The 26342-nt window shown below is 36.3% G+C and overlaps 1 protein-coding gene across 5 annotated transcripts in view; it reads left to right on the top strand.

Annotated features, from left to right (window-relative positions):
- AP3B1 (adaptor-related protein complex 3, beta 1 subunit) overlaps nt 1–26342 on the top strand; it is a 161447-nt gene that overhangs the window by 69634 nt on the left and 65471 nt on the right. For 4 of the 5 annotated variants that reach the window (XM_010582852.1, XM_010582851.1, XM_010582854.1 and 1 more), the window contains 6 exons: nt 625–757; nt 8073–8182; nt 17630–17806; nt 22619–22805; nt 23763–23893; nt 26078–26189. In XM_010582852.1, coding sequence (XP_010581154.1) covers nt 625–757; nt 8073–8182; nt 17630–17806; nt 22619–22805; nt 23763–23893; nt 26078–26189 — 850 coding nt within the window. The remainder of the gene's footprint in view (nt 1–624; nt 758–8072; nt 8183–17629; nt 17807–22618; nt 22806–23762; nt 23894–26077; nt 26190–26342) is intronic. The other variant, XM_010582853.1, reaches the window with a different exon arrangement.

Genomic DNA, 26342 nt, shown 5'->3' with positions numbered 1-26342 from the left:
AAGAGATTCTACCAACTTGACTGACACTGTAAGTCACTAGATAGGTCTTAATTTTAGCAATATTTGGCCATTAGCATTTTTTGGCAAACCTCATTTCTCTAAATATGTTGATGGAATAGTATTATGTCCAATATCTGTATATGTAAGAGCAAGATGTTCTGCCTATATTGTGAAACACTGTCTGTCCTTTCTTTCTTTCTTCCTCGTTTATGACATCTATTCTCATTGCTTCAGTTCTCTGGCTGGATTTCTCTGAAAGGTACTGTTTCTCAGGCAGGTAGGTTATTCATAGTTTCGCAGATGCTCCTGGTTAAATGAACTGAAACCTCTCTGAGAGAGCTCATCAACTCCTCCAACCTTGCACACAAACTAATTACTGGTTTTGGATAATTGCCCCCTGCCCCAAGCTTTCTTGAAATCAGAGGTTTGTATGGCCATGGGTGACCAAAGTCAACAAGAAAATGTCTTCTAAAAGTGACAATGAGGTGAAAAAGTGTAACTTCTAATGTGCAGTGTAGCTTTCTAGATTGCATTTATACAATATGTCTGTCTTATGAGTATAATATGGTAAGTCTTTGGTTGACAAGACTTATGTATTGACTAATGAAAATCCTGTTTCCTTAGACTTATGTGAAAAGCCAAGATAAACAGTTTGCTGCAGCTACAATTCAGGCTATAGGCAGATGTGCAACTAATATCACCGAAGTGACTGACACATGCCTTAACGGCCTTGTGTGTTTGCTGTCAAACAGGGATGGTAAGCTAAATGTTCTGTTTGTTTTCTGAGTAGCTGATTGCATGAAAACTTTTCTTAATGAGAACCACACCGAGCAGATCACATTAAAAAGTATGTGGGAGTTTACTTCTATAAGAATTCAGCTGATGTGACTGGTGATTCTGTGATTCTGGTGCTGCTTCTTGTTTGAAGCACTTCAAAAGGCTCTCATAATCACTGGGTACTTACTTTCTGTTTTGTTAGTGAAATTAATTCCTTGTGGCCTGCAATGACATGTTTACCTGTTTTTTCTCAAAATACTGTAATTATTAAACTGTGCTGTTGTGATTATCATAGATGCCAGTAGTTTTACGTTACATGTTTCGTTGCATCAAAACAGTTAGCCTGTAGAGGGTGCTGAAAGCTTGGAATGGGGTTTTTTTAGTGCATCAATGCCTAACTGCAAAAACATATTAAATAGTTTTAGGTAGACGTCCCCAAATTTGGCTTGATTTTGTAATGTAGCCTTCTGTTATTTTTATATAGTGAAACGGAGTTGCAGGTCACTAAGGAACACAACAAGGAGCAGATAAAGTCAAATAGGATATAGCAGCACTGTAAATCAGTACTTGATAATATTGTATATTCTTACCAGTTACCAATTAATATTGCACAGAAGTCAATAAGAGAATTGGAAGATTATTATATAATGTACAGTCTACATGGATGTGGTTAAATATTGGAAATAGAGTTAGGAAAGATGTAGTTAAAAATAATAATGTCAGGAAGGAGGAAAAGCATGGTTTTGGGGTGGCCTGGAGTAATTAGAATTGTTCAGAGAACACAAGTGAGATCTACTGTAAGCTTTGAAAAGCAGCATTAATTCCTCTCCATATTTGCTGGACATATTTTTCATTGTAATCCTAAGAAGGCCGTTATTAGGGACATTACTTTGGCAGCACACAGTCATCCTGTGACCCACTGATACACTCAGAGCTTTCTCTTATTTGCTTTATGAACTACAAATTCTCCTTCTCTCTCAGTTCACCTTGTATCAGAAGTTCCTGAGACGCTTCAGTGTATAGCTTCGTAGTTTTAATATATGTAACTTTAGTTTCCTAGTGCTCCAGGTCTTATGTCCCTTTATGCTTTTCTGGTTATCAACTGTGTTTAAAATATCTTCCCATATTGTGTTACAAGGCCGTATCTGCACAATGCCCCTATTTGTATTACATTCAGCAATGACCGTATTAAAAATACAAGCTTCAAAGCTTGTTCTTGATTCTGCTTAATTTTACTAGCAATCTTCCTCTAGGTCAGTAGGCTCCTTTCAGCATGTACAAATTCCCTTTTTTTTCTGTCTTAAATAAAATAATAAAACTATCACTTCAGAATACTGACGTTTGTTACTTAACAAAGTTTGTTCTGTTTTCTTGCTTTGATTTTCTTTTTGCTAAGAAGGAACCAAGATAAGAGGAAAAGGCTTTTTTTCTTTTATCATAGCTTCTCAATTAAATATTTTCTTCAAAGTAGTTTCATTAATACATACACATACACATATGCACATGGATGTATACAAAGGTCTGTCTCAACAAGATTATTTTTCTTGACTGTTTCTAAGTAGTTGTCTAGCAAATAAAATTATCTTCTTGTGCTTACTCTTCTGAAAAACTGCAAAGGATATATTGAGGATCTTTTAAACCTGGCAGCTGGCAAATTGCTTTACCATAGCTGCAGTGTCTTTATTCCTTCTTTCAAGGAATGAATAAAATGGCATAATTTACATGGTACCTTTCCTCAGGTGGCAGGAAATTACCGATAGTCACAGCTTACTGAACATAAGAAGAGTTTTGGGCATGGTAAGGGAGAAAAAAAGAGATCTAGCATGTGTAGGAGAATAGATTTAAGAGCGTTGGTTAATCTTGCTTTCCTCCCACTTTCACCCTTAAAGTGTGCAAGCAATCTGTTTGCTGTGCTACTTCTGCCATGGTTTTTCAAAGCCTGGAAGCAGTTCTGCTGCCTTTGCATAGTGTGAAGCCCAAGTTGGTAAGTCCAGCAGGTTCCAAGGTCCCTGAAAGCAGAGTTGGCTCTGCTTTCTCTACACTGTTTTCTTATTATGGGGAATTCACTTGAGTGTGGAAGAGAGGTGAACAAATTAATTCTACCAAATCAAAATAGAATCCTGAAGAAAGAGCTTGTGGCAAAACCGCCTTCTAATTCTATGCTCTTGTTCTGGAAAGGCTTTTACTGTAGATACAACCCAACAGCCAAGATATCTTGGCTGTATCTGGCACAGGAGCTGTGCCATTAATCGTTCTGGAACATGGGTGCTGAGAGGCAGAGTGTCGTTATACGAAACAGTCTTCAGGAGTCAGTCAGGTCCAGCTGGGATAAGTCTTCACAGAGCTCTTTGAGTGTCTCATCATTGAACTTTCTAGTTTCTGTATGCGCTTCTGTGATTCAAATGGGTTTTTTTACCATAGCCCTCAGCTTCCCTGAGTAGGGGAAATCTGACTTTAAACAAAGCACTCATAAATAGGCAAAGAAAATTTGAAGAGCAGTTCTCAACTTCCCCAGAGCCTTGTTTCTCAAAGTCATGTTGAGACCTGAGAATTATTTTCCTTCCTCAGCTGCTGAAGGAAGTACGAAAAGAAAAGTTATTTTGGCTCTTCAGCATGACATTTGGCATTTGACTGATGCATTTCCTTTAAGCAATTGCCTTGATAATTTCAACTGACCACTGGCCCCACTGTGACATAAAAGTCATTTTAGATGTAAGAGACAGATAGGATTATAGGGAGTCTTTTTTGTCTGTCTATACTGCATATGCTAGAGATCCTGCAGGTTTTTCTCAGATGGGTGAATTTCATTTTCTGTTGAAAGTTGCAGGTTATGGATAATAGAGAATGTAAACACAGTTGTAGGATGTATAGCTAAAACAATGTTTTCCTACCAATCTATACAAATTTGAACAGGCAAGTCATAAAATCACTGGAATTGTTAATACATCAGGTAACTACTACCTATCTATTGGAATTACTGTTAGAATGATGTAAAAGAAAACCAACTCCTTGTACCATTCGGTTTGTATGTATTAATGTGGTTTCAGAGTTCTGTTATTCATAAGGGTGGAAAAATTAACCAAGTAAAAGCTTAGACTTCAGGCAGTTCTGAAAAGCAGAAACTTAATGTTTGTCTGGATACTTAGCTCTAATAATTGACTTTTAACTTTAATTCTAACCATTTGCATAACCTTCTAACCCAAATAATCATAGAATGGTTTGGGTTGGAAGGGACCTTTGAAGGTCATCTAGTCTAATCACCTGCAATGAGTAAGGACATCTTCAACTAGATCAGGTTAATCAGAGCCCCATCCAACCTGACCTTGAATGTTTCCAGGGATGGGGCGTCTACCACCTTTCTGGGCAAACTGTTCCAGTGTTTCAGCACCTACATCATAAAAAATTTCTTCCTTATATCTTATATCTTGAATCTTTCTTCTATCCTTATATCTTGAATCTACCCTCTTTTGGTTTAGAACCATTACCCCTTGTCCTATCACTAGAGGCCCTAGTAAAAAGTCTGTCCCCATTTTTCTTAAAAGCCCCCTTTAAGTATTGAAAGGCCACAACAAGGTCTGCCTGGAGCCTGCTCTTCTCCAGGCTAAATAACCGCAACTCTCTCAGCCTTTCCTCACAGGAGAGATGTTCATCCCTCTGATCACTTTTGTGGCCCTCCTCTGGACCCACTCCAACAGGTCCATGTCTTTCCTGTACTGAGGACCCCAGTGCTGGGCACAGTACTTCAGGTGGGGTCTCACCAGAGCAGAGTAGAGGTGCAGAATCACATCCATCGACCTGCAGACCACGCTTCTTCCAGCAACCCAAGATATGATTGGCTTTCGGGGCTGCGAGTGCACATTGCTGGGTCATGTCCAGCTTTTCATCCCCCAGTACCACCAAGTCCTTCTCTGCAAGTCTGCTCAGAATCCCTTCATCCCCCAGCCTGTATTGATACCAGGGGTTGCCTTGACCCATGTGCAGGACCTTGCACTTGTCCTTGTTGAACCTCCTGAAGTTCACATGGGCCCACTTCTTGAGCTTGTCCAGGTCCCTCTGAATGGCATCCCATCCCTCAGGCATGTCAACCGCACCAGTCAGCTTGGTATCATCTGCAGACTTGCTGAGGGTGCACTTAATGACTTGTATAGCCTTGCTATGAGAGTCAATTGGTATATTCCTTCCAAAAACAGTTGATGCAGTTTTGCTACTTTTAGGAATAGTGATTATACAAATTATAGACTGTGGATAAGTTAGTCTTCAGTTGTGTGTTTTAGTTTCTGCAAGTATTGGTTAATGTAAGTGGAGGAAGATTTGACTCAACACCGGTGGTGTCCAATGTAGTATTTCAGAACGCAACTTCTGAATGTTCTTTGATAATACACTCGTTGCTAAGGTCTTTTTCTGAGTTGCTATTACGGTGTGGCCAAATTCTCAATTGTGAAAAAGTCTGTAATTCAGTTGCCACAAGTTACTGTCCACTATGCTGTTAATTTTTTATATACATCATTATTTGGCAAAATGTAACATTGTGTGACTGAATATATATTAGGTTTTTGAGAAGTTGTCATGCTATGGAGTCTTCAGAGATTATCCTACTCAGAGAATTCATTTCCATATTGCTTCAAAATTGTTTGAAGAAAACTGGCAGTGAACGTTATACTAAAATTTTTACTATGACTTGTGAAAATTGAAGTTGCTGATACCTGTTGTAGTCTCCTTTATTGGTAAAGGCATTCCTGATCAGATTTTCTGTGATGTTTAGCCTTTGTTTTAAGAATCTGATTTACTTTTTATGACTGTCGTGGTTTAACCCCAGCCAGCAACTAAGCACCACATACCTGTTCACTCATGTCCCTCACAGTGGGATGCGGGAGAGAATCAGAAGGGTAAAAGTGAGAAAAACTCATGGGCTGAGATAAAGACAGTTTAATACGTAGAGAAAAAGCCAATTATGCAAGCAAAGCAAAACAAGGCATTCATTCACTACTTCTCCTCGGCAGGCAGGTGTTCAGCCATCTCTGGGAAAGCAGGGCTCCATCACCCGTAACAGTAACTTGGGAAGACAAATGCCATCACTCCAAACATCCTCCCTTCCTTCCTCTTCCCCCAGCTGTATATGCTGAGCATGACATCATATGGTCTGGAATATGCCTTTGGCCAGTTTGGGTCAGCTGTCCCAGCTGCGTCCCCTCCCAACTTCTTGTGCTCCCCCAGCCTGCTCGCTGGTGGGGTGGGGTGAGAAGCTGAAAAGGCCTTGACTCTGTGTAAGCACTGCTCAGCAGTAACTAAAACATGTCCGCATTATCAACACTGTTTTCTGTGCAAATCCAAAACATAGCCCCATACGAGCTATGAAGAAATTAACTCTATCCAAGTCCAAACCAGCACAATGACCCTTTAGATACAATTTACACTCCGTTTTGAAATTTTTGTGTTCATTTATCATTGCCTTGTATGCACTTTTTCTTTGATAATGCTAGCAGAGTTACATTTTTAAGTTTTCTTACTGCTTATTCAGAATGACAATTATATCTCCTCCTTTTTTTTGGGGGGGGGGGGGTGTCTTTTATTTCATGCTCATTTTTGGGATTCTTCACGTGCACAAAACAAGCATCAAAGAGTCGCTCTTTTTTTCTGGACTATGTCAGTCCTTATTCTAATACAAATTCATTTTGCTTCTGTTTGTAGTTTCTTTTTTGGTATCTAGATTCATGTAAAAGGAACCATAATAGTTTACTTGCTTACAATTCTGGTTCAGTCGTTTAAATTTTCTCCCACAGATTGCATTAAAGTAGTTCCTATGGTGACACATCATCTACTGCAGTTCATTTTATCATTATCAGTTCTACATTGTCAACAAGTGTTTTTAATAATGACTTCATGTCCACTCAGTTTTTTGGGTTCAGTTGCTTAACCATTCTCCTTGTTAAGTAGTACCACAAAACACTCAATGATGAAGGTTGTCATTATAATGTCCCCTACTTTAAATATTCCAGATTGTAATTTTAAAATTTTGAGAATTATCTTCTTACTTTAGTAGCTGGAAAACAAAACCTAAATTAAATTGATCTGTAGGATTGTGCAAGACCTTGAGATATGTGACGCAGACATGTTAACCTTGCTCTAAGATATTAGTCTAGAAAAATGACTGAGATGTCATGTCAAATAAAGGATGACACAAAAAGCTGCAAGGTGAAATTTAAGCATTTCATAGGCTTATGGCATAATGAGGCATACTCAGAGCTTTTGAAAAGCCTTTCTCCGCAAGAAGTTTGCTTTCTTAAAAAAAAGAAATTGTAAAAAATTTAGAAATCTTTTCCCCATACTGTTGTTTTGAAACTTCAGCTTGCTTGATAGCTGAATGTATGGTCCATGTGTCAGATTAACTCTTGAAATGTAGGAATACCTCTGTGATGTTTAATAAATGGTAGTTAGGTTTTTTCTTTGTTTTAAACATTGATAGTTTAGGAGAAATAATTATTCCCCTTTAGTAGTATAAATGGAAATTAGAATTATGTTGAACTTCTACAGTAGTCTTAGTTTTGGTTTCAGCTTTAGCTGTGTTTGACTTTCCTTCATCTTTCCTTATAGCATGAGTTTACTCTTGCATAGAAGCTTACCTCTGCACCAGTGGGTTTTTTCAGCTTCAAAAATTGTACATTTCATACAAGTTGATCAGGCTATGAATGTTACTTGTTACAGTAGTTAAGCACTCCAATGCATGACTTTGGCATAAATCTTACAACAGTTTGCTATTTAGAAGCTTCATTTGAATGTACTAGAGATTAGATTACAGACCCGAGAGAGACTGTTTAGAAGAAGAAAAAGTGCAGAGGAGATGTTTAGATATTCCTCTTGTTTATGAATGAGCTGTTACTTTTAACATTGTACATTTCTTTGAAAATGAAGCAAGTGTTTACGTTTTTAATGCAGACAGCAAATTACTTATGAATATACATAATTTCAATGAAAAACACATGTTTTTTAGTTTTGTTCCTCAATTTGAAAAGGAAAAATACAAAGTGCAGCTTTACTAAAAGGCAATTTAAAAAAAAATATTTATTAGGTTGATATTTTTGGAACATTTCTCTGTCTTCTTTTTGCTGCTTATAACTTGATTCTGGAAGCTGAAGTTGTATTAGTAGAGTGGTCTACATCTTTGTTACCAAGTAAATAGAATTCAGTTCTGCAAAACATATTTTGAAAGCTGATAGCATCTTTTACAATCAATTATTTATGGCTTTATCTTTTGCATAAATGCTTTTAAAATTAATAATTTGTTTTGTCTTAAACAGAAATTGTAGTTGCTGAAAGTGTTGTTGTCATTAAGAAACTGCTGCAAACCCAGCCAGCACACCATGGTGAAATTATTAAGCATATGGCCAAGCTCTTGGATAACATTACAGTGAGTATTTGTGCACACTGTCATATTTTACTTGTTGACTGATAAAAATCACACCATCTCCTTTGAATTTGGGCCATAAATGGAAATAGATGTATTAGAGAAATAAAACATAACTTTTTATTTTTGACATAAAATATCATTTTTCATAATCTTGAGGAAATAAAAGCAATCAGATGGCATCAATTTGTGCCTTGGGTCTGGGAAGCTATTTTGAAAGAGAACCCTGGAAATATTGAGTTTTGCTAGTACCATTAAGCCAAGACAAATAGCAGGTTTAAATTACAGAGTGGGTAAGTTGAAATGAAAATGAGGGCAAAGCAGCACTTAACTTGAGGATTTTCAGCCTGTTGTCTTACTGATCTGGGATGGAGTTTAAAAAATTTTATTCTAAATCTTTTTCCCTGCCCCCCAAATCACCTGACCTTTCCCTGGTACCAGACACACTGCTGTGAGAGTGTTGCAATGTTTCTTGAAGTTCCATTTTTATCTTCTGCGTATTTAAGATTCTGTGGCATTTAACAGTCAAATTTGCATTATTGCCTATTATCTGTCCTTAGATTAAATTGACATTTTGGTATGTCAATATTTCCTTCCCAAATTCTCCTCACAGTCCCAGTTATTGGTAGAACATTTAGTGGTCTATCCTAAACTGTAGTGTAGGGCTGAAGACCATGTGCATCATACCCCAAAGGTAACAGATTTTGATCTGTCAGTAATTATTTTTCTGTACATGCTATAAACAGGACTGTTTAGTTTCATACAATTAGCCATTTATTGATGATGGAGCAGTAAATAGTTTCTAAATCAGTCAATCTTCTATTTTCCATAGTTGAATTTGGCAAACTTTGGAATACTAAAAGAAAAAGGAGATGTGGTCTTCTCAGTTCATGCTTACTGAACAGGATAAACAAATAAATCTTTGGCCACTAAGAGCTGATGATTAAACTTCATAACTGATGTAAAGAAAATATTCTACTGGATTGCTCGTAGCCAGAATCAAAAGAGGCTATAAGATACTGCTGCTAATTACATATCAAATAAGTATTACCTATTTTATAATAATTACCTGTGTTTTCAGAAAAATTGTGCAATACTTTGATTGATCATTACAATCTCATGAATTGTGTATGATCTTATACACATCTTGTGGCACTTCACCAAATGAGTTTGTCTTCTTATTTTCACAAATTGTACAAGAGAAAATACTCTGTTTAACACTTAAAAGAGTTTTGTGGCTATTTTATACAATTAATACTTCTGAGTAAGTATTTCAAGTTTTAAATACAGGGCATTTTTTTGGAAAAGAAAATCTTTAAGTTGAGTAAAGGGGAAAAAAACCCCATGCAGTACTTGAACTACTTTGACATACTCCTGTTCTCCAATAATGAGATTGTACAGCATACCAGAAAGTGGTAAGTAGTAGTAGAACAGTCTGTGGAACAGAGGAGTCATAGGAATAAACTAAAAATCAAAATCTGAATCTGAATCATGCTTCTTATTCAAGAAGGAAGCAGTGATAGTGATGCTGTAGGCTTTCTAGGATGATTGTTGTACATCTTGTTTTGCATTTTTCCCTATAATTTTTAAATAATAACTTCCAGAAATTTGTCTTCCTCAAGATGTTTAGAGCTTTGGATAAATAATAAATTTGGAAGATGTTCATATTTATAATTTGAATTCCGTATCATTATCCTGAAATAACATGCACCTATGATGTTTGAAAATGGATATATTCCTTCACAGAATCACCAGATGGTTTGGGTTGGAAGGGACCTTTGAAGGTCGTCTAGTCCAAGTCCCCAAGCCTTTCGGACACTTCTGAAAAGGATAAGCCTATTTTTACATGTTTAGGTAGGAGGTATTTGGGTTATATAATTACTGAGGACCTGAGTTTGAAATGTCAACATTTAACAGCATTACTGGAATTCCTGAGATCTGCACATGTATTTTAAACGTTGATCTTATGATGGCAAGAGTGTGAGTTGACATAACACAGTTGCCTTGGCTTTTGTCTTCAGTAAGACAGAAACACAAAGCAAGGATTCCTGACCCTTATTACATTGACATACAATATACATACATGCACACACGCTTTTGTACACACATATTTTACACAGATCTTTTTTTTTCCCCCGACTTCTTCTGTTGGGGAAAGTATTTCTGGGCTCATTTTTAAATTGGGATTGAAACTTAAGGGACCAACCCTTTTCCTCTATAGAAGAGCATACCACTGTCTTTAAAGGACTTTTGCATTTCGACATAGGAGAAGCAGCCAAATCGTATGGTCTTGAATGAACTTGAAAGTAGCTGGAGGGTGGGAAACTGGGCAAAGAAATTCTTTGGTGCTTCTTAGAGCTGAAATTAATGTACTACTATATAAAACACAAACAAAAGCATCAATGGAATTAAATACAATTAAATAGAAAAGCACTTTTGATTGTTCTGTCATGATTTAGTTTAGGTAAATGGTGAACGCTTAGCCACTAAAATAAACAAAATCAGTGTAAACTGGATGGAATACATTTTGGGGTTGGTGCCTGAATTTATTTCATTCATGTTGTTATAAATTTCACTTGGGTTAGCCTGAGATTGTGATTGTCAATGATGAGGTGCCTAAAAATCTTTCGTAGCAATATTTCTTTCAGGTCATCCAATCTGAAATTTACTTGTTCTTGTCTTCATCTTCTTCATCTACAGAAGCCATTTAGAAAGTGATAGGATGGATAGTAAGCTAAATCTATCTGACCAACTATAAGAAATACTAGGAAGTGCAAATAAAAACTACTGAGCTCTTGTAGACCACTGACTCTCATTTATAGTAAAGCTTAGGGCTGTCCATTTCAGTTTGCCCATTAATTGATTGTTTTCTTACATATCTGAAATGAGTGCTTATTTTTCTTCCTTAGCTTTTGTATGTTACCATTTGTGCCTTAAACTTTTATCTTAGGTGTGTGCAGGCAAAGATCTATAAGATCTATTTTGTGTCTGATATTTGTTGAGTACCTGCACCTGTATATAGTACAGCTCGATCCAGCTGTGTTCTAGCTCCTTTACTCCACACACTTCAAAAATTGTAACTGAGAAATGCATGTCTGATGGTGTTCTGAAGATACTAAACAAGAGAATAATTGGATCTCTTTAAACTTCTGGTTTTTAAAACCATAAAAATGCTTCCATTTGTCTGTTAATGTGTTAATAATGTCATCATGCTTTACAATTTAATGATTTGGTAAGTTGTCAGCCAGAGATCTAAGCAGTCCTAGTTTGTGCTAGCTGTTCACTCTGAGGTAGGCTTAATTAGTTTTGTGTGTATAGCTTTTGGAGTGACAGGAGTTTAAAAAATATGCATGTGGGAAAGGGCCATTTAAAGAAGGATGATACTGGTTGAGACCAAAAGTCCTCTTAATGGAGTAGTCTTATCTTCAGTAGCACCAAAACCTGGTGCTTTAGAGAGCGGGATTTAAAGATAAGAGCAAGTTCATTGTGAGGTACCTCCAGTGTACCTTTTTAGCCGCTGACTGGAAGCTTGAGTTTGCTATGCACATCATCACGCTTACTAATCTAAAAATTCTAATCTCTCCTCATATTCCAGATCTCTGATAAGCCTTTCCCTCTTTGTCTTTTCTGATAATTGTGTGGTTTTTGAGTTGGGGTGACCAGAAATGTGTGCAGTAGTCAGAGCATGAAGGAGAAATTATATGTAGTGACATAGTGATTTTACCTGCTTTGTATTTTTTATGTCACTTTCCTGGGGTTGTCTGCCTTTTGACTTCTGCAGAACATTGAGTTAACAATTCTACAATTCTCTGAAAATATTCATGATTCCAAGATATTTTTCCCTAGAAATAGTTTGAGGTCTATCAGTATGTGTAGAGTATTTTTTTTTGGAAGTCCTGTTATTAATGTTGCAAGGCTGGCTTCATCACTTCTGCCCAATTTTTAAGTATCACTAATAAGTCATCTTCAACTCTTCAGGCTTTGTTTTGGTTTAGATTACGTTGAATAATTTTGTGTCAGAAGACTGTCTCCTCACTAGGTAGCCATCTTCTAGATTACTCGCAGATATGTTGAACAGCACGTTCTCCCCTATAAGTCCCTATGGGACATCTGATGATTGCCTCCCATTGTAAGGGGGGCTTTGTCTTTTCTGTCATCTAGTCCTTTTTTTTATTCATGAGAGTGCCTTTCCACCTTGTAAAGGATGACATTTTGAAAGATGTTGTTGAGGGGCTTTTGAAAAAGCTTTTAGAATATTCTCTCATCAAATATGTGTCCTATAGTCATATAGTCTACTCTTAGAAAATCCTTCCTTCAAAACAGCGATGGTCCAGAATTCGTCTAAGTGCAAATACTTGCAGATTTTATCGGAATTATGTTTTAAAGTGGATTGGTTAGACTGCATTGATAAAACTGGATTAACACAAGACACTTTTGTTTATGTCCAAAGTATGCCTCTTTTGATTTGTCTTAATTCATTTTAGCAATGAAGGAATGTAAATCAACCTAGCAGGAATTAGCTCTGAGTAAGAATGTCTCAATGGTGTTCTACATTTGTGTATTTCCTCATATAAACAAGCTGCAGTAGTCTCCAATTTAGTTTCTGCTTTTTTTTTTTTTTTTTAGAATAATAATTTATGGTGGTACATTGTACCCAGAAATGATTGCATTCTAGGTGATGGGAATCTTGTAGTTCTGGTGTGATTTTTCTCCAGGCTTTCTCTTATAGTACTGCTAAGGCATGTTTTTTTTCTCTTGGTAGCTGGTGAATTCTGGCATCCTTGGTTTTCATTACAGCCTTATTCCTAGTTCCTTCTAGAATATGAGTGAGAATATGAGAGAAGCCTGCAGTGTTTTCTAATGTAAAGATGAGGAGGAACAATTCTTGATGGGATAAAGACAGGATAAGGAGTTACCTATTTAGAAGAAAAATAAGACAGATTTCTGTAACTCTGAAGAGCTTAATATGTGTAGAAAAACATCTCATTTATGGAAGCAATTAAGAAGTACTAATTACTGGTTTGGGTTGGGATTCTTATTACTAGAGTAGGTGACTGGGAGTTTTTGACACTGCTCTGTCCATTCATCCAACAATAACAAACTTAAGTTCCTTTGCAGTATTCCTATGTAAATACTGCTTATTGCTGTGTTTCTGATATGGCTCCACAGCAGAGGCAGCTTGCTTTAATTAAGTTCTCCTTTCCCTCAATGTTGGGAAGGTATCACAAGGTATGACATTCATATGTTCATACGTATTTCAGTCCTGCAAGCTTCAGATTCTAGCCACATTCCTTTCCCTAGGTTATACTTTAATAATGTATTTTTAAACCTTTATGTAAGTAATGCCTTAATGAACAGTTCCCATAATTTGATAATTTTTTTACTTGCTCTAATATCTATGGAATGTTTTACAATTTGAGAGGAATATGTGACCTTTGGGACATTGTGTCCAGGGACACTGTACACTGAACTTGAAGCAAATATTCAGTTTGAATAAAACACAATTTAAACAAAACCTGTACACTATATAAGAGGTGGCAGTCATCAGTGGAGATCCTTTTCTAAAGGAATTTAATGTGTAAAAGTTCAAGTAATGGAAGGGTCCTTAAAGATCTACCATTTGAAAACAAACCCCCCCCACTTTTCTTTTACTCCTATTCTTTCCTGTGTACCTTTTCTTCTTGCTGCCAGTCTGATATTTCACATCAACTTCATCCCTCTTTCCGTTTCTGATTCCAAGTAAAATTTAAAAACTTGTTAGCTATGCAAATTCTCTTCTGGATGCAGAGAATTAGACCTCATTTGCAATTTGAGTATCCCTTCGTGTTTGTGACGAATGTGGATGACTGTAATTGGTGATTTTAAGTTGTACTTTAGCCTGGTGTGTTGTGTAATAAGGTTAGAGCTGAATTGCAGTAGTTTTTGAATTGTGCTGCTTAGAGTGATCTGCAAAATCTTTATAATGTCTTTCTCTAACCGCTGTAAGTAACCAGTCTTGCTTTGAGGGGAGGTCTGCCTGGGTTTTATTTTTTATTTTTTAACTATTTATTTATTTTCCTCCAGACAGGTAATGGGTTAAAATGGCAGTAGAAACTGCCTTCTGGTACTAAAGCTTCAAAAGTACACTTAACCACTTGCTCAGGGCACATGGAATAAAACATCAGGCAAAGTAATTTACAATCCTGTTTGCCTTTGAGGATAATGCACATTAGGGGTGAATAATGAAAGTATTATTTCCTGCATTTTTGTCAATTCAAGGTCCCTACTTAAGCTATACTGGAAAAGGCAATGAAGGTGTAGAAGTGGCTTTATTTCTTGTTTGCTGTTTTGAATGACCTGGAAACAACAGCTGCAGATCATGCACTTGATATTACATGGTTGAGGACTGGAAGACTTAAACAGGGAAAAAGAAGTCTGAAAATACTCTGTGGTTTTGGCCCCAAATTAATGCAGTGACACAGAAACATTAGCTTCATCAGTTCAACACACACTTTCCATTAAATTGGCTTCCACTCAGGGTTTCATTCAAAGAGTCTGTAATTGATACTGATTCTTGTTGCACAAAGTTGTGTTTCTTATATACAGTATTTACATAGTAAGCTAACCACCTAGTTAAAAGGCAGAGTCTCACAAGAAATTTTACTTGTCTTCCATTGTCGCTGTTTTTGAAATTAGGCTTTGTTTAGTCTGTTTATTTTACATTCTAAAACTAGATTATTACTCTAATAATTACATTTTAGAAACCTGGACAAAACTTTAAAGAGTTTTGTTAACTGTGCTTAAATGCACACTGTTTAAATATATTTAAATATATTTCATTGTGGTTTTAAAGTGTAGTCCTGGGTTTGACTAGAAAGAGTACAATACTGATGTTTGTCTTTCATAATTAATACTATTACTGCAATAGGTCTTCTCTGTGAGCTATTTTTGCTTTATGAAAAGACAATAATAGGATAAGGGATGTTTCTAATAGGCTGCTGCCCAAACTGTGGTACTTGGTGATCTCTTCTAGAATTCTAATGTTTTAACAAGTCTGTAATCAAATATTTTAGAAAAATAAATCTAGCATAACTGAAATCTGAAGTTGCCTATATATTCTTATTTAGAGGTATCTATCTGTACAGCAGGCAACTTGAACTGCTCTAATACTGGAAAATTTAATGTACCACTCAATTACTATTCTTTAGCCCAATTTAAAGTAATAGATTGGGAGTGAGGTCTTAATGCAGTGTAACCTTTGGAACATTAGAAATAACCTCTTTCCTTCCAGTGTACGGTAGTGGCATCAGTCTTACCATTTCACAGGTGAACGTATTGTGACTACATTTAGAGTTTTTATATTTAGCAGTTGTTCGTTAGCTTGTTCCCCTTTCTCACACTGTAAATTCCAAGGCCATTTATATTTTTTGTCAATTTACAAAAAAAATTTCACCTGTATCTCAATCAGTATTTACGTATATTTATGTATGTTAAAGCACTGTGTTACACCACTGTCAATACATTATGTTACCTCTACCTTAAATATCTTTTCCATGTTCAGAATTGGCATTTATCTCTTGAGGGGATTTTTTGTTGTTGTTGTTGGACTCCCATATTCTGTCTTTCCATGATCTGGTTGCTTTCTCTTTCAGCAGAGGCAATCCTCCGTTGTCCCCATGACATGCCTGTTTATAGTTTGGTTGGCATGTCTGTTTGCAACAATATGAAGTACAGAGGCAGATATTGTCAGGTTTTTATTCAAAGCTGTTCTAAAACTTTTTTGAGCAGTAAAACATGTCTAATCATTAAAATTTCCTGTGAACATAATTAGTATTTCTTTAGTATGGCTTAGTGGGCCATTTATTAGGGACTGTGGACCATACTTTGGGAATTGCTATCCTGAGCCTTAGTAGTTTACTTGCATTTGTTACCTTTTGTGAATGTAACTGGAAAGCAGTACTTTCAAATTTTATGTGCATACAGAGTAGGTTACTTAATAGTTGGTTCCCATTGTAATTCTGAGAAATAGATATTCATATATGAATAACTGACATATGCAGGAAAAGTAATTAAAACATATATAAAAGATGCTAGGAGTTAGTGCTTTGAGAATGACAATGTTGAATTTCTAAAGCTTGTTTCTCCTGTGAAACCGAAGGCAGTACTCACACTAGCCTAAGTGTAAGCTTATTAAAAAAGATCACTGTGTAGTGTAGGGAGTAATGGAAAGTGTTAGTACAAATGTTTTTTAGAAGAAGCAGCAAAATTAACTGAAATTGCAGTTACAGTTGGAAGCTTTCCTTTTTTCTAAACTACAGCCAGTCATTTGATAGGATAGAACAGTTACAGTTTTTCCATAACATTTCAACATCAGTTGAACAAGAAGAGTCTGTACAGAATATGAGATCACCACAGTCTGTAGATGCTATGCAAGACATGCTTCTGCCTAGAAGAATTTTCTCATCGCATACTTTCTTCCTTCCTCTCAAGGAAGGGGAACAGTATTTTCAGGGAGGTATGTAACACAGATGCAATTTTTTATTTGACCACCAGCTAATACAGGCTAGCTCACCTTTGAGAAGTGTGTGTATATTATTTAATTTAACTCCTGACTACTTCTAGCTAAACTCTGCATGGAGCTTGAGCTTCTGTTTCCCTCTGTGCTTTTCCATTTTGTTTCTTCTCTGTCCGTGACAGTACTGTGCTTTTGAAGTCAGCACTATGTGCTGGGAGTTCATCTAAAAACTGCTACTCCCAGTTATTTCAGTGAAACAGTCAAGTAGCTCCAAAACAATAAGACCTGTGTGAAGTTCTGGTCAGAGTGTTTTCAGTTGAGGGGTTAGATCTTACTCAGAAATTGAGAACCCTAATTTTGAACTCCTGTCTCCAAAATTCTGTGTTCAGCTAGCCTTGGACATTTGCAAAAATATGAATCTTACTGTCATAAAATTTTAAATAAAAATGAAGGAAACGTAGCAATGGTCTTAAAGAAATTCTTGTGCTTTTAAAGTAGATAGGTAGAATTTGAAGCTGTATTGTTGGAAACCATTTCTAGATGACTATAGTCATAAAAAAAGCACTGTTTTGTTTCAACGTGGTGTTTAGCGTAACCTGGTGGTAAAAATTCCTAATGACACCTCGAAGACTTGGATTCTCTTCCCAACTGTCACCAGCTTGTACTGTGAACATGAACACATCACTTCTGTGTGCCTCTGTTTCCATTCCTGCTCCGTTTGTCTTCTCAACTCATAATGCATGGGTTTTGGGGCAGGGTCTGTATCTTACATTTGTATGAATATTCAGTCTACCACAGTGGCTGTATTGAACAGTATTTGATTTGGCTCTGTATTCCTTGTGTGGCAATTGTCTTTAAAAAGTATTTTGTTTAATTTGTTACTGAACACACAAATGTACAAGTATGCAAGTAATCTTTGTGAATGTGTTAACTTAGAGTGGGCAATGTTTTCTCAGGTTCCAGTAGCCAGAGCCAGCATACTCTGGCTCATCGGCGAGTACTGTGAACGGGTTCCAAAGATCGCACCTGATGTTTTGAGAAAGACAGCCAAGACCTTTACTAATGAAGATGACCTCGTAAAGTTGCAGATCTTAAATTTGGGCGCAAAACTCTATTTAACAAACTCAAAGCAGGTAAGCTTAAATTCAGAAGTGTACATATTTAGAGTCACAGTAGGTTTTTGTACAGTCTGTATAGATCAGTTGTGATTTATATAAGTAACCAAAACTAGTCCATATTATTCTACGAAGAAAAGCTGAACATCAGTTTTCAAGAAATCTGACAGACTAAATCTAACCATGACTCTTTGCGTATGTGCTGGATTGTAAATATGAATGTAGTGATGAGATGACTCTTTTTTTGCCTCTTTCTTTCTTGGGGAAATTGTGGCTTTTTTAAACTCACATAAATAGGAAAGATTTGTAAATGGTATTACTAATATCAAATAGGAGAATTTCCTGGTGTGATTTGCTGTTTTCTGGATCTAAGACCAGAACTTTAAAGGGAGTATTGTCAATTCGAACAAGAAGCTGCTCATTACTTTTCAGGGTATCTAAAAGGAGATGCCAGCAAAAGGCCTCGTTATGTCTTTCCATCAGTGCTCATCTTAAAGATAGTAACGGCTTCCTCTTTTTCTGTATTTCTTACTATTTCACTTCACTTTGTGGAGAGGGTAGGTTTTGATCATCTCTAGTAATAAAGATAATCTAAAAATGTCAGGTAGTACAAAAAGGTGAACTTGGATCTCCAGGCAGCTGAAAACAATAGCTATGAGAGGTGCCAGCTGCCTCATTCTTCTCAATGACAGCACTGTGAACTTTGTCACTCTCTGGCTATGGAGTATAGCATTTTGACATTCATTTTTCACTGTAATTCCAATTATTACTGTAAAAGGTTGTAAAATCAGAGATTTTTTTTCCAAATGTAGAAGAAATGTATTGTCTGAGATGTATGCAGTTTCCTGGGCTGCTAGACCTCTTTGTTTTACAACAGCTTGGACAGCACAGGATCTTGTATCTCTGTACCTGTGGTGTCTTCTCATTCCTTGACAGCTATATCCAACTGCAAACTTGATTTGTCTGAGATTTTACTCTGTAGGGTATGTGGGAGAAGAACTGTCTTGCCATGCATTCAGATAAGAGTGAATGCTTGTCCTTTGCTTATGCAGTCTAAAATGGGGCAGTAACGAAAGGTGACTTCTTTCTGTCAGTGCTCATCTTAATGAAAATGCTGAATGAGCTAAGGAAAGATTGGTTTGATTATCTAAACTGTCTCCTTTTGGTCCCTTACATAGTATTGACTAATTTTCCATATAATCTTTGTGATTTTACACTGATTTTTTCAACACCATATTTGGCCAAAAATTGATTGCCTACAAGGAGATGATGAGTTCTGTGATGCTCTTTTTCCAGTTTCACATCTTAATACATTGTAAACCATCATTGTAAGTGTTGCATAACCGTTTATTCAAATACAATAATGATCATAAAGCAGAAGAAACTGTCTCCTGAGTTGCCTCCTAAATGATAGATTTCATCAAAGGGTTTTCCTTTTTAGTTTTCTTTTTAGTTTTAGGTTGTGGAAAAATAAGTTGTCTTCTCAAGTGGTCAAGCTATTCCTTTCTGACAGAGTAGGTTGATGACTTGGGTTGATTCAAAGCTCCTTCAAACTAGAATATGATGGTTTTGCCTTTAGCAGCTGGCAACACTCTTCCTATATCTACATCCTTATTCCCAGGAGTAACTCTTCTTTGCTCACTCAGTATTAAAACATTTCTTTCTGGAATGACTTTAGTTCCTAAAATGTCCAGCCATTTTTCAGTCTAACTTTTCAAACTTGAAGGCAAATCTTGTACACTTGACTGCTCAGTTGTCAGTCTGTCCATCTTTCCTCATTCCCATGTGTTCACCCCCTGTATCCTACCCTACCATGTAATACTTTTTTTGAATCCTGTATCAGTTTCATCCAAAGTCATTGGAGTTGTGAAAATCTAAAAGATACAATGTCACTTTATTGAGGTGTAGTGGTAGGATAACCAAGAGATACTCAACACAACTAAACAGATGAAAAGAGCTCTTGCCCTCGGTGGTCCCTTTCTGTAAATATATTATTGTATTTGCTGATAATTTCCTTACGCATATTAGTGCAGCACTTAGTGCAGCATATTCTCAGGAATGCTTTTTAAGATTCAGGATTTTTTGCAAGAATTTCCATTGTTCTTTAAATCCTGTGATGAATGAGTGGATAGATGGCTGTTTCTCTCCAATAGTAGACCCTCATCTGTTGGTGATACTTGTATTATAAAATTTTTAAAGTGGGGATCTACCAAAAGTTTAATTGCTGCTGATATAGGATAGGCATTAAATTCTCAAATAGAACTATTGCCTCTAGAAATGTTGCTGAAGGATGACTTGAAGTATTCTTTTCATATTAGCCAGGCCAAAATGTACAAAAAATAGTAGTAGATTCTAACAGTGTGAGGATAAAAGAAATATTATGTCTATATAATGAGCATGTCCAGATAACAGGCTGTGTTGACATATGATAATAATGTATTATATCGTATGTCAGAATACTTTGTCTTACTGTTCTATGGAGCAGATTCTGTGCAGATTCTGTCATATTTCACCAAATTAATGTGCTTGCTCAAATAATTTTTAGCTTCTTATGGATATTCCTTTGTTGGAAAAATTGATGTGTGTTCATTAGTTTGTTTTTGTTTTTTTTTTAATTAAAATTAATTGTTTCTGTTAGCTACCTCCATGTAGAAAAGCTTTTCTACTTGTTTGGTTGTGTTGCCATAGGACGAGAAAAAAAATAGCGTTTTTTTGTTTTCATTAAAACTATTTATACTATACATGAAGCTTGCAAGGAGACTTCTTGCAGGTATGGTGCGTTTTTCCATATAAATTTGTTGCGTCTTTATCTGTATTGGACGATATGGAAAAGATATTTTAGGGGAGAGGAAGGTAGGAGGAAAAGGATCCTGGAGCAAATGATCCCATTAATGAAAATGCAGTCTTTCAGGATCAACTCTTCATCTAATTCCATCAGTGCTCACTGAAGAAGTGCCCACCAACTTTTCCCATCCCTATAGCAATTCACAATCAAAGACAACTGTTTTTTGTGATCCATTCTGCTGAGCTTTCTGCCATGACAGCAAGAAGCCTTGTTTTGTTTTGCAAAGGAGAGGTGAAGGCAAGGGCTGCAGGAGGTATCCCTCATTTACTTTAATTCATGCTGCTTGGGAATTCTCCCAGTTTCATTTGATTGAACAGCGTTAAGTCCTGCATGAGTGCAGATTACGTATGTTCTGTCTGATGCAGTTGTTTAAGATTTTATACCGTGGTAAAGAAAGAGCTACTAATAAGCTGTGAAATACATATAGGAAAGTTTTACCTTTCCCAGAGCTGAGACAGTACCTTGGGGGAAAAAATATCTTTTCACAGAACCATCCTTGGGTATCAGAGAGAAAAAAGAAACAAAAAATGTTTCACTGAAAGATTTTTTAACTATGCTTTTACTCTGATGTAATATGACTAATTTCTTCAAATCTTTGGTGCCATAGGGTATTTTGTGAAATGCTTGCATGCATTGTATGTTGTTCAAATTAAAACCATTTCTTCTTTACTCTGTATTTCACTTATGGGAGTTAATATTCTGAAAAAGTATTTTTAAATCTCTAGAAAGCACTTTAACACTTATTCTCAAGGTGGAAATTATTAAACTGAACTTTTCTTAGCAAATTGCACAAAATAAAATTGACTGATTTTTTTTTGTACATATTTTTCCGCTCACATGATTGATACTGTGTTATTATTATAACAATAGCATGATAAACAGGATATATATGCAAGGTTGTTTCTTTGTGTAAAGAAAAGAAATCCTCCTTGACAATACATTTTTAACCCTGTGTTATTCATCAGTTATGAGTTAAAATACTAAAAATTTACTTCCTTATAATGGTATATTATTTTTGCTCTTTTTCCTGTTTGCTTGTATGTAAAGAAAGTGGCATACTTCTTTCAAATGTATCTAATGGATACAAGTCTGTTCAGCACTATTGTTCCAGTTACACTGTGTTATTTCTAAGACACTGGGAAAGCCTCCCTGATTTTTTATATTCTTTTTTTTTAGTTTTAAAAATTTAACTGAATTATTAAAGTTATTTAATACATGCTAATATTCTCAGACATCAAATTAGGAAGTCCTATTATGCTGTAAAAAGCTGTGATAAGTTGCTCTCTTACATAAATAAATAAATGACCGATATTACTGGAGGCTTTAAGCTTCAAGAAAAAAATGGAAGGAGTCTTTTATCCTGGTTTTTAGAGGGCATCAGCAGCTTGCTTTTATGAAAAAGTAACAGCTAAATGCACTGCAAATAATTTGCAGTAATCCAGTTCAGTGATTCATGTGTCTGCTTTAATGGGTCATAATTCAGGATAAAGTAACTGAGTGCAGTCAGAGTGCAGACACTGCTTATGCCAGGGACAGTATCTCTTCATAAAACACACCTCAGCAGAAGCAGTTTGCCAGCCCCCTAATACCCTCTGATGTTTTGATGTCCTGCATATTTTTCCGATTAAGTTTTGAGTGCCATGTTTTTAGTTGTATTTCCACATTCATTATCCTCACGTAGACCCTTCAGCGGGTTTGCCATATATGATTATTTTTTTAATGATGCCTTTCTTTCCACTTCAGCAGTTTAATAATCTAGCACATGGCTGCTTCTCAGTACTCAGCATTCACCTCCCCAATACAGAAGAGGACATGTGCTTTGGCTGCAGAATTCTATTTGCAGCTTTAGAAATGCATATTCCCTGTGGAACAACATTTGTTTGACATAACCATTCATTTTTATTACCTCTTTAAATATGTTTATCCAGAGTTATCAATAATCATAAATAACTTGTATTCTGTTCTTATCCTGTTTTTTTCCACAGACAAAATTGCTTACCCAGTATGTATTAAATCTCGGCAAGTATGATCAAAGCTACGACATCAGAGACCGTACAAGATTTATTAGGCAGCTTATTGTTCCGAATGAGAAGAGTGGAGCTTTAAGCAAATATGCCAAAAAAATATTTCTGGCGCAGAAACCTGCCCCATTGCTTGAGTCTCCTTTTAAAGGTATAACTGCCAAAATCATTTGGGAAATGTTCATTGTGTAAAGGAATGTGGCAGCCTGTTCTATTTCAAATATGCTCACAAATTGTGTCACTTAGCAAATACAAATGATTAATATGCAAGGATACTCGCTCTGCTTGCTTGCTTTTCAGCAAGCAAGGTTTGCATGGTGCAAACACAGTGCATTTCTGTGATGATAAACCCTGACAAACTGATCCATTTCTATTCATGTGGATTTTAAATTTGATTTAAATAACAGAAGGTGTGTCTTCTGAGGAAAACTATTCTTCAAATTAGGAAAATAGCTCTAGTCTTTTATCTGGACTTTAATAGAAGATTGTTAATGTGAGTATTTGCAAACGTTTTATGAATCTGAAATAAATTGAATCTCAAAAGATTAGAGTTTTATTATTTTTCTCCAAAGTCATAATTTTCCCTGTGCATTTTCCCTGTCTTTTTACAAGTAAGAACCATTGTCTGTCTTCTCAAATTGAAAGGTTATCAGGTTATCTTAATTAAAAATGCTCTGTTATTGTGACGATTTGCAGTTTTAATTTTCATACTTAGTCCCAGTTTTGAAGCTCTAAAAGGATCTCCATTTTGAAGAAAAACTATTAAAATTCTGGATGTGTTTGTGCCAAGACATGTATATGGATTGTTTAACTGTGCTGTCATTCTTAATATTCACAGTAAAGTAATTTTTAGAGAAGCTACATTTCAGAGCAACACCTCTAAACACACTGACTGATTAGCTTTTTTATTGACCATTATGGGGGAGATTATTGTAATCTATGGACTGAAATCAGTTTTTTGACCTATGAAGAGCTTCCTAGTTTATATTTATTCCATGACATTTGAGGTAATATAATGGCAATTACCTTTAGCCCTGATTAAGATTGCTCTTTGTGGTAGAGCTCATGGTGTTTGTGTATTTCTCCCCTCCCTCCTTTTTTTTAATAGATCGGGATCATTTCCAGCTTGGCACCTTGTCTCACACACTGAACAGCCGAGCCACCGGCTACCTGGAGCTGTCCGACTGGCCAAAGGTGGCGCCTGACCCCTCCGTCCGAAATGTCGACGTAGCCGAGTTGGTACGTCAGCATCATTAAAAGTAACTTTGCTGAAGGCACTTGTCAATATAGAATATTAGCCTAAAATACAAGTATTTAAATACTATCTGTATGCTGTACTGAAAACTGTTGATGCATGTGAACATCCATGTTGCTTATTTTAGCTTGGAAATGGAACATTTGGAAACCTGCACGATGCTTGCTGTTTTCTTTTCAATGAGGGAAGTGGATGAACTGTAGGCCACTTCTGCTTCACTCGTGGATTAAATAGGCTTTTTTCCCCTCCATCTCACTTTTGATTTCATGCCTTTTATATTTGCTGTGCTGCAGTATGTTAATTGCTGTTAATGACGAGTGTAGCTGTACTGCTGAAGTAGGAGGGCAGCGGAGGTTTGTTCATGTACAAATCCAAGTCTAAACAGGAGAAATAGATAATATAAGCAAAAGGCAGTGGCAGGGGGAAAAATTATGTATGTTTCAAAGTGTAACATTTGCAAGAGACCAGGGTTTACATTTCAGATGATCTGGAGAGAATTAGGGAAGTTTATAATAGGAAAATGTCATCTATTAGTGCACTAGTCATTTGTTGACATTACAGGGCTGGTCTTCTACTACCAATAGCTTTTTCTTACTGAATTGTAAACTCTGAGGCAAAGTCATGTTCTGGTACCAGCGTCCTACTAAATGTCAGTGAAAGCTATTGAACAGTAACAGAAATATAAATGTATTGGAATAGAGCATGCTGATGGTGCTCCTGGGGGTATGTCGTTCTAACAGGTATACCCAGAAAAGCACATGGTCCTTGTCATAAGCCAACTTCTACAGTAAATCGCACATAAAATAATTTACATATAAGATGTTAGGTGTAGAAAAGCTAGAGAAAATTCTAAAAAATAGGTATGACTTGCAGAAGCCAGTGAACTGCAATGTGGTAGAACAAGCATTTCTCCTTAGTACTTTCATATTACTTGTCTACCTTCTTATATACATTTCAGGAAAAGAGGTATTTGTGTGCAAACTTCTGAAAGCTTTTATGGGGAGAATCTGAAGGCAGTCAGCTCAAACAGGGGATTATAAATGATAGGGTTGACACGAAAGAATGTGTGGAGGTGCCTTTGTCCATAAAAACAAAAAGTATTGCAGGAAATTGATCAAATGGAGTAACATCCATCTACCACATAATAGAAAACATCTCCCTCCATCCATTTAAACCTTCAAAACAAACATGAAAATCTTTTCCCCATGTTTTTTTGCAAATGTTTTCTTTGGAGAGTGTCTCATTGTCATTAATTTTGTGGTTCCTCTAATACTGCATGTGCCTACGCAATGTATGTGAGTGAAGCTGAGTTGTTAAGCTGCAATCCACAATTAAATAGTTGTTTATATCCAAAAGAATATTGGCTTTTTAAAATACCAGTTGCTGTGTGGAGCATTACAAAGCTTTAGCAGCTTTTGGTGTTTAAGAGTAAGCCAGTGTGTCTCTAGAGCTGTACATCATTGCAGGTCACTGTTAAAGCTCTTTCAAAAGTTAGTCTTATTCCAGGTCAGAGCAGTCACTGAGGCAGACCTGTATCACTCTGTTGATTTAGTTGTTTGCCTATTTGCTTTTTTTCCTAGCCTGAGTTTTTCTTCTGCTTCTCTAGTAGTATAGGGGGATACTGAAAGAAAAAAAAGTCTGGCCGAAGTATTGCCACATTCTGGTATTGTCTTCATGGTAAGAATTACTGTTATTTGGACAACTGCAAAGGAAGTGAAATATAATTCTTCTGTGGCTGCTGGAACTTCTGTGTCTATTGGGTCCACATCTGTTTTCCCCTTAAAACTTGGGATGATAAAGGTGGTGACTAGCCATATTTACCCTTGATTCTAGTCATAGGCTAAACTCAGCTGGATCTAGAGATAAAACTCTCAGACTTCAAGTTCTTTTGGTATAGAAATTTATTTATGGTTACTGATGCTTTTAATCTGCCTTAGTAAATCTTTTTCTAAACTCTCTAATAGACATATCTCACCTTCTGTAGGTAGGTACAAAACTTTTAGTTCTCCTAATTGTGTAAAGTAAGAGTTTAACAGTTTCTCTTGACTTGCTTAGAGGATTTATTTAGAAACTGCTTAATACTACTACTGCGAATGTTATTCCCTGTTGTGTGTATATTTTTGTATTGCTGGTTGTAAAAGTAAACTTAAGTTGAAATTTTTTTACAGGCAAAGGAATGGACTGGAATTCTAGGTAAGACAAAGAAAGAGAAACCTACTGAAAAGTTCTACTCTGAATCAGAAGAGGATGAAGATGAGTCTAGCAGTACCAGTGCATCAGGTAGGTGTTTGGAAAGCAACTTGCATCTCCCCTGCCTGAAGAACTCTACCTTCAGAACTGGCCACTACTTAAAAAGAATCAGAAAAAAATTCAAAAAAAGCCAGAGCTATGTATAAAATCAGGAAATTGGGGGGGGGGGGGGGGGGGGGGGGG

Source organism: Haliaeetus leucocephalus, unplaced genomic scaffold, assembly GCF_000737465.1.
Source record: "Haliaeetus leucocephalus isolate CR32 unplaced genomic scaffold, Haliaeetus_leucocephalus-4.0 Scaffold849, whole genome shotgun sequence".
In the NCBI taxonomy this organism is placed as follows: Eukaryota; Metazoa; Chordata; class Aves; order Accipitriformes; family Accipitridae; genus Haliaeetus; species Haliaeetus leucocephalus.
The sequence above is the reverse complement of the archived record's forward strand: the minus strand, read 5'-3'. Positions and strand labels throughout refer to the sequence as shown.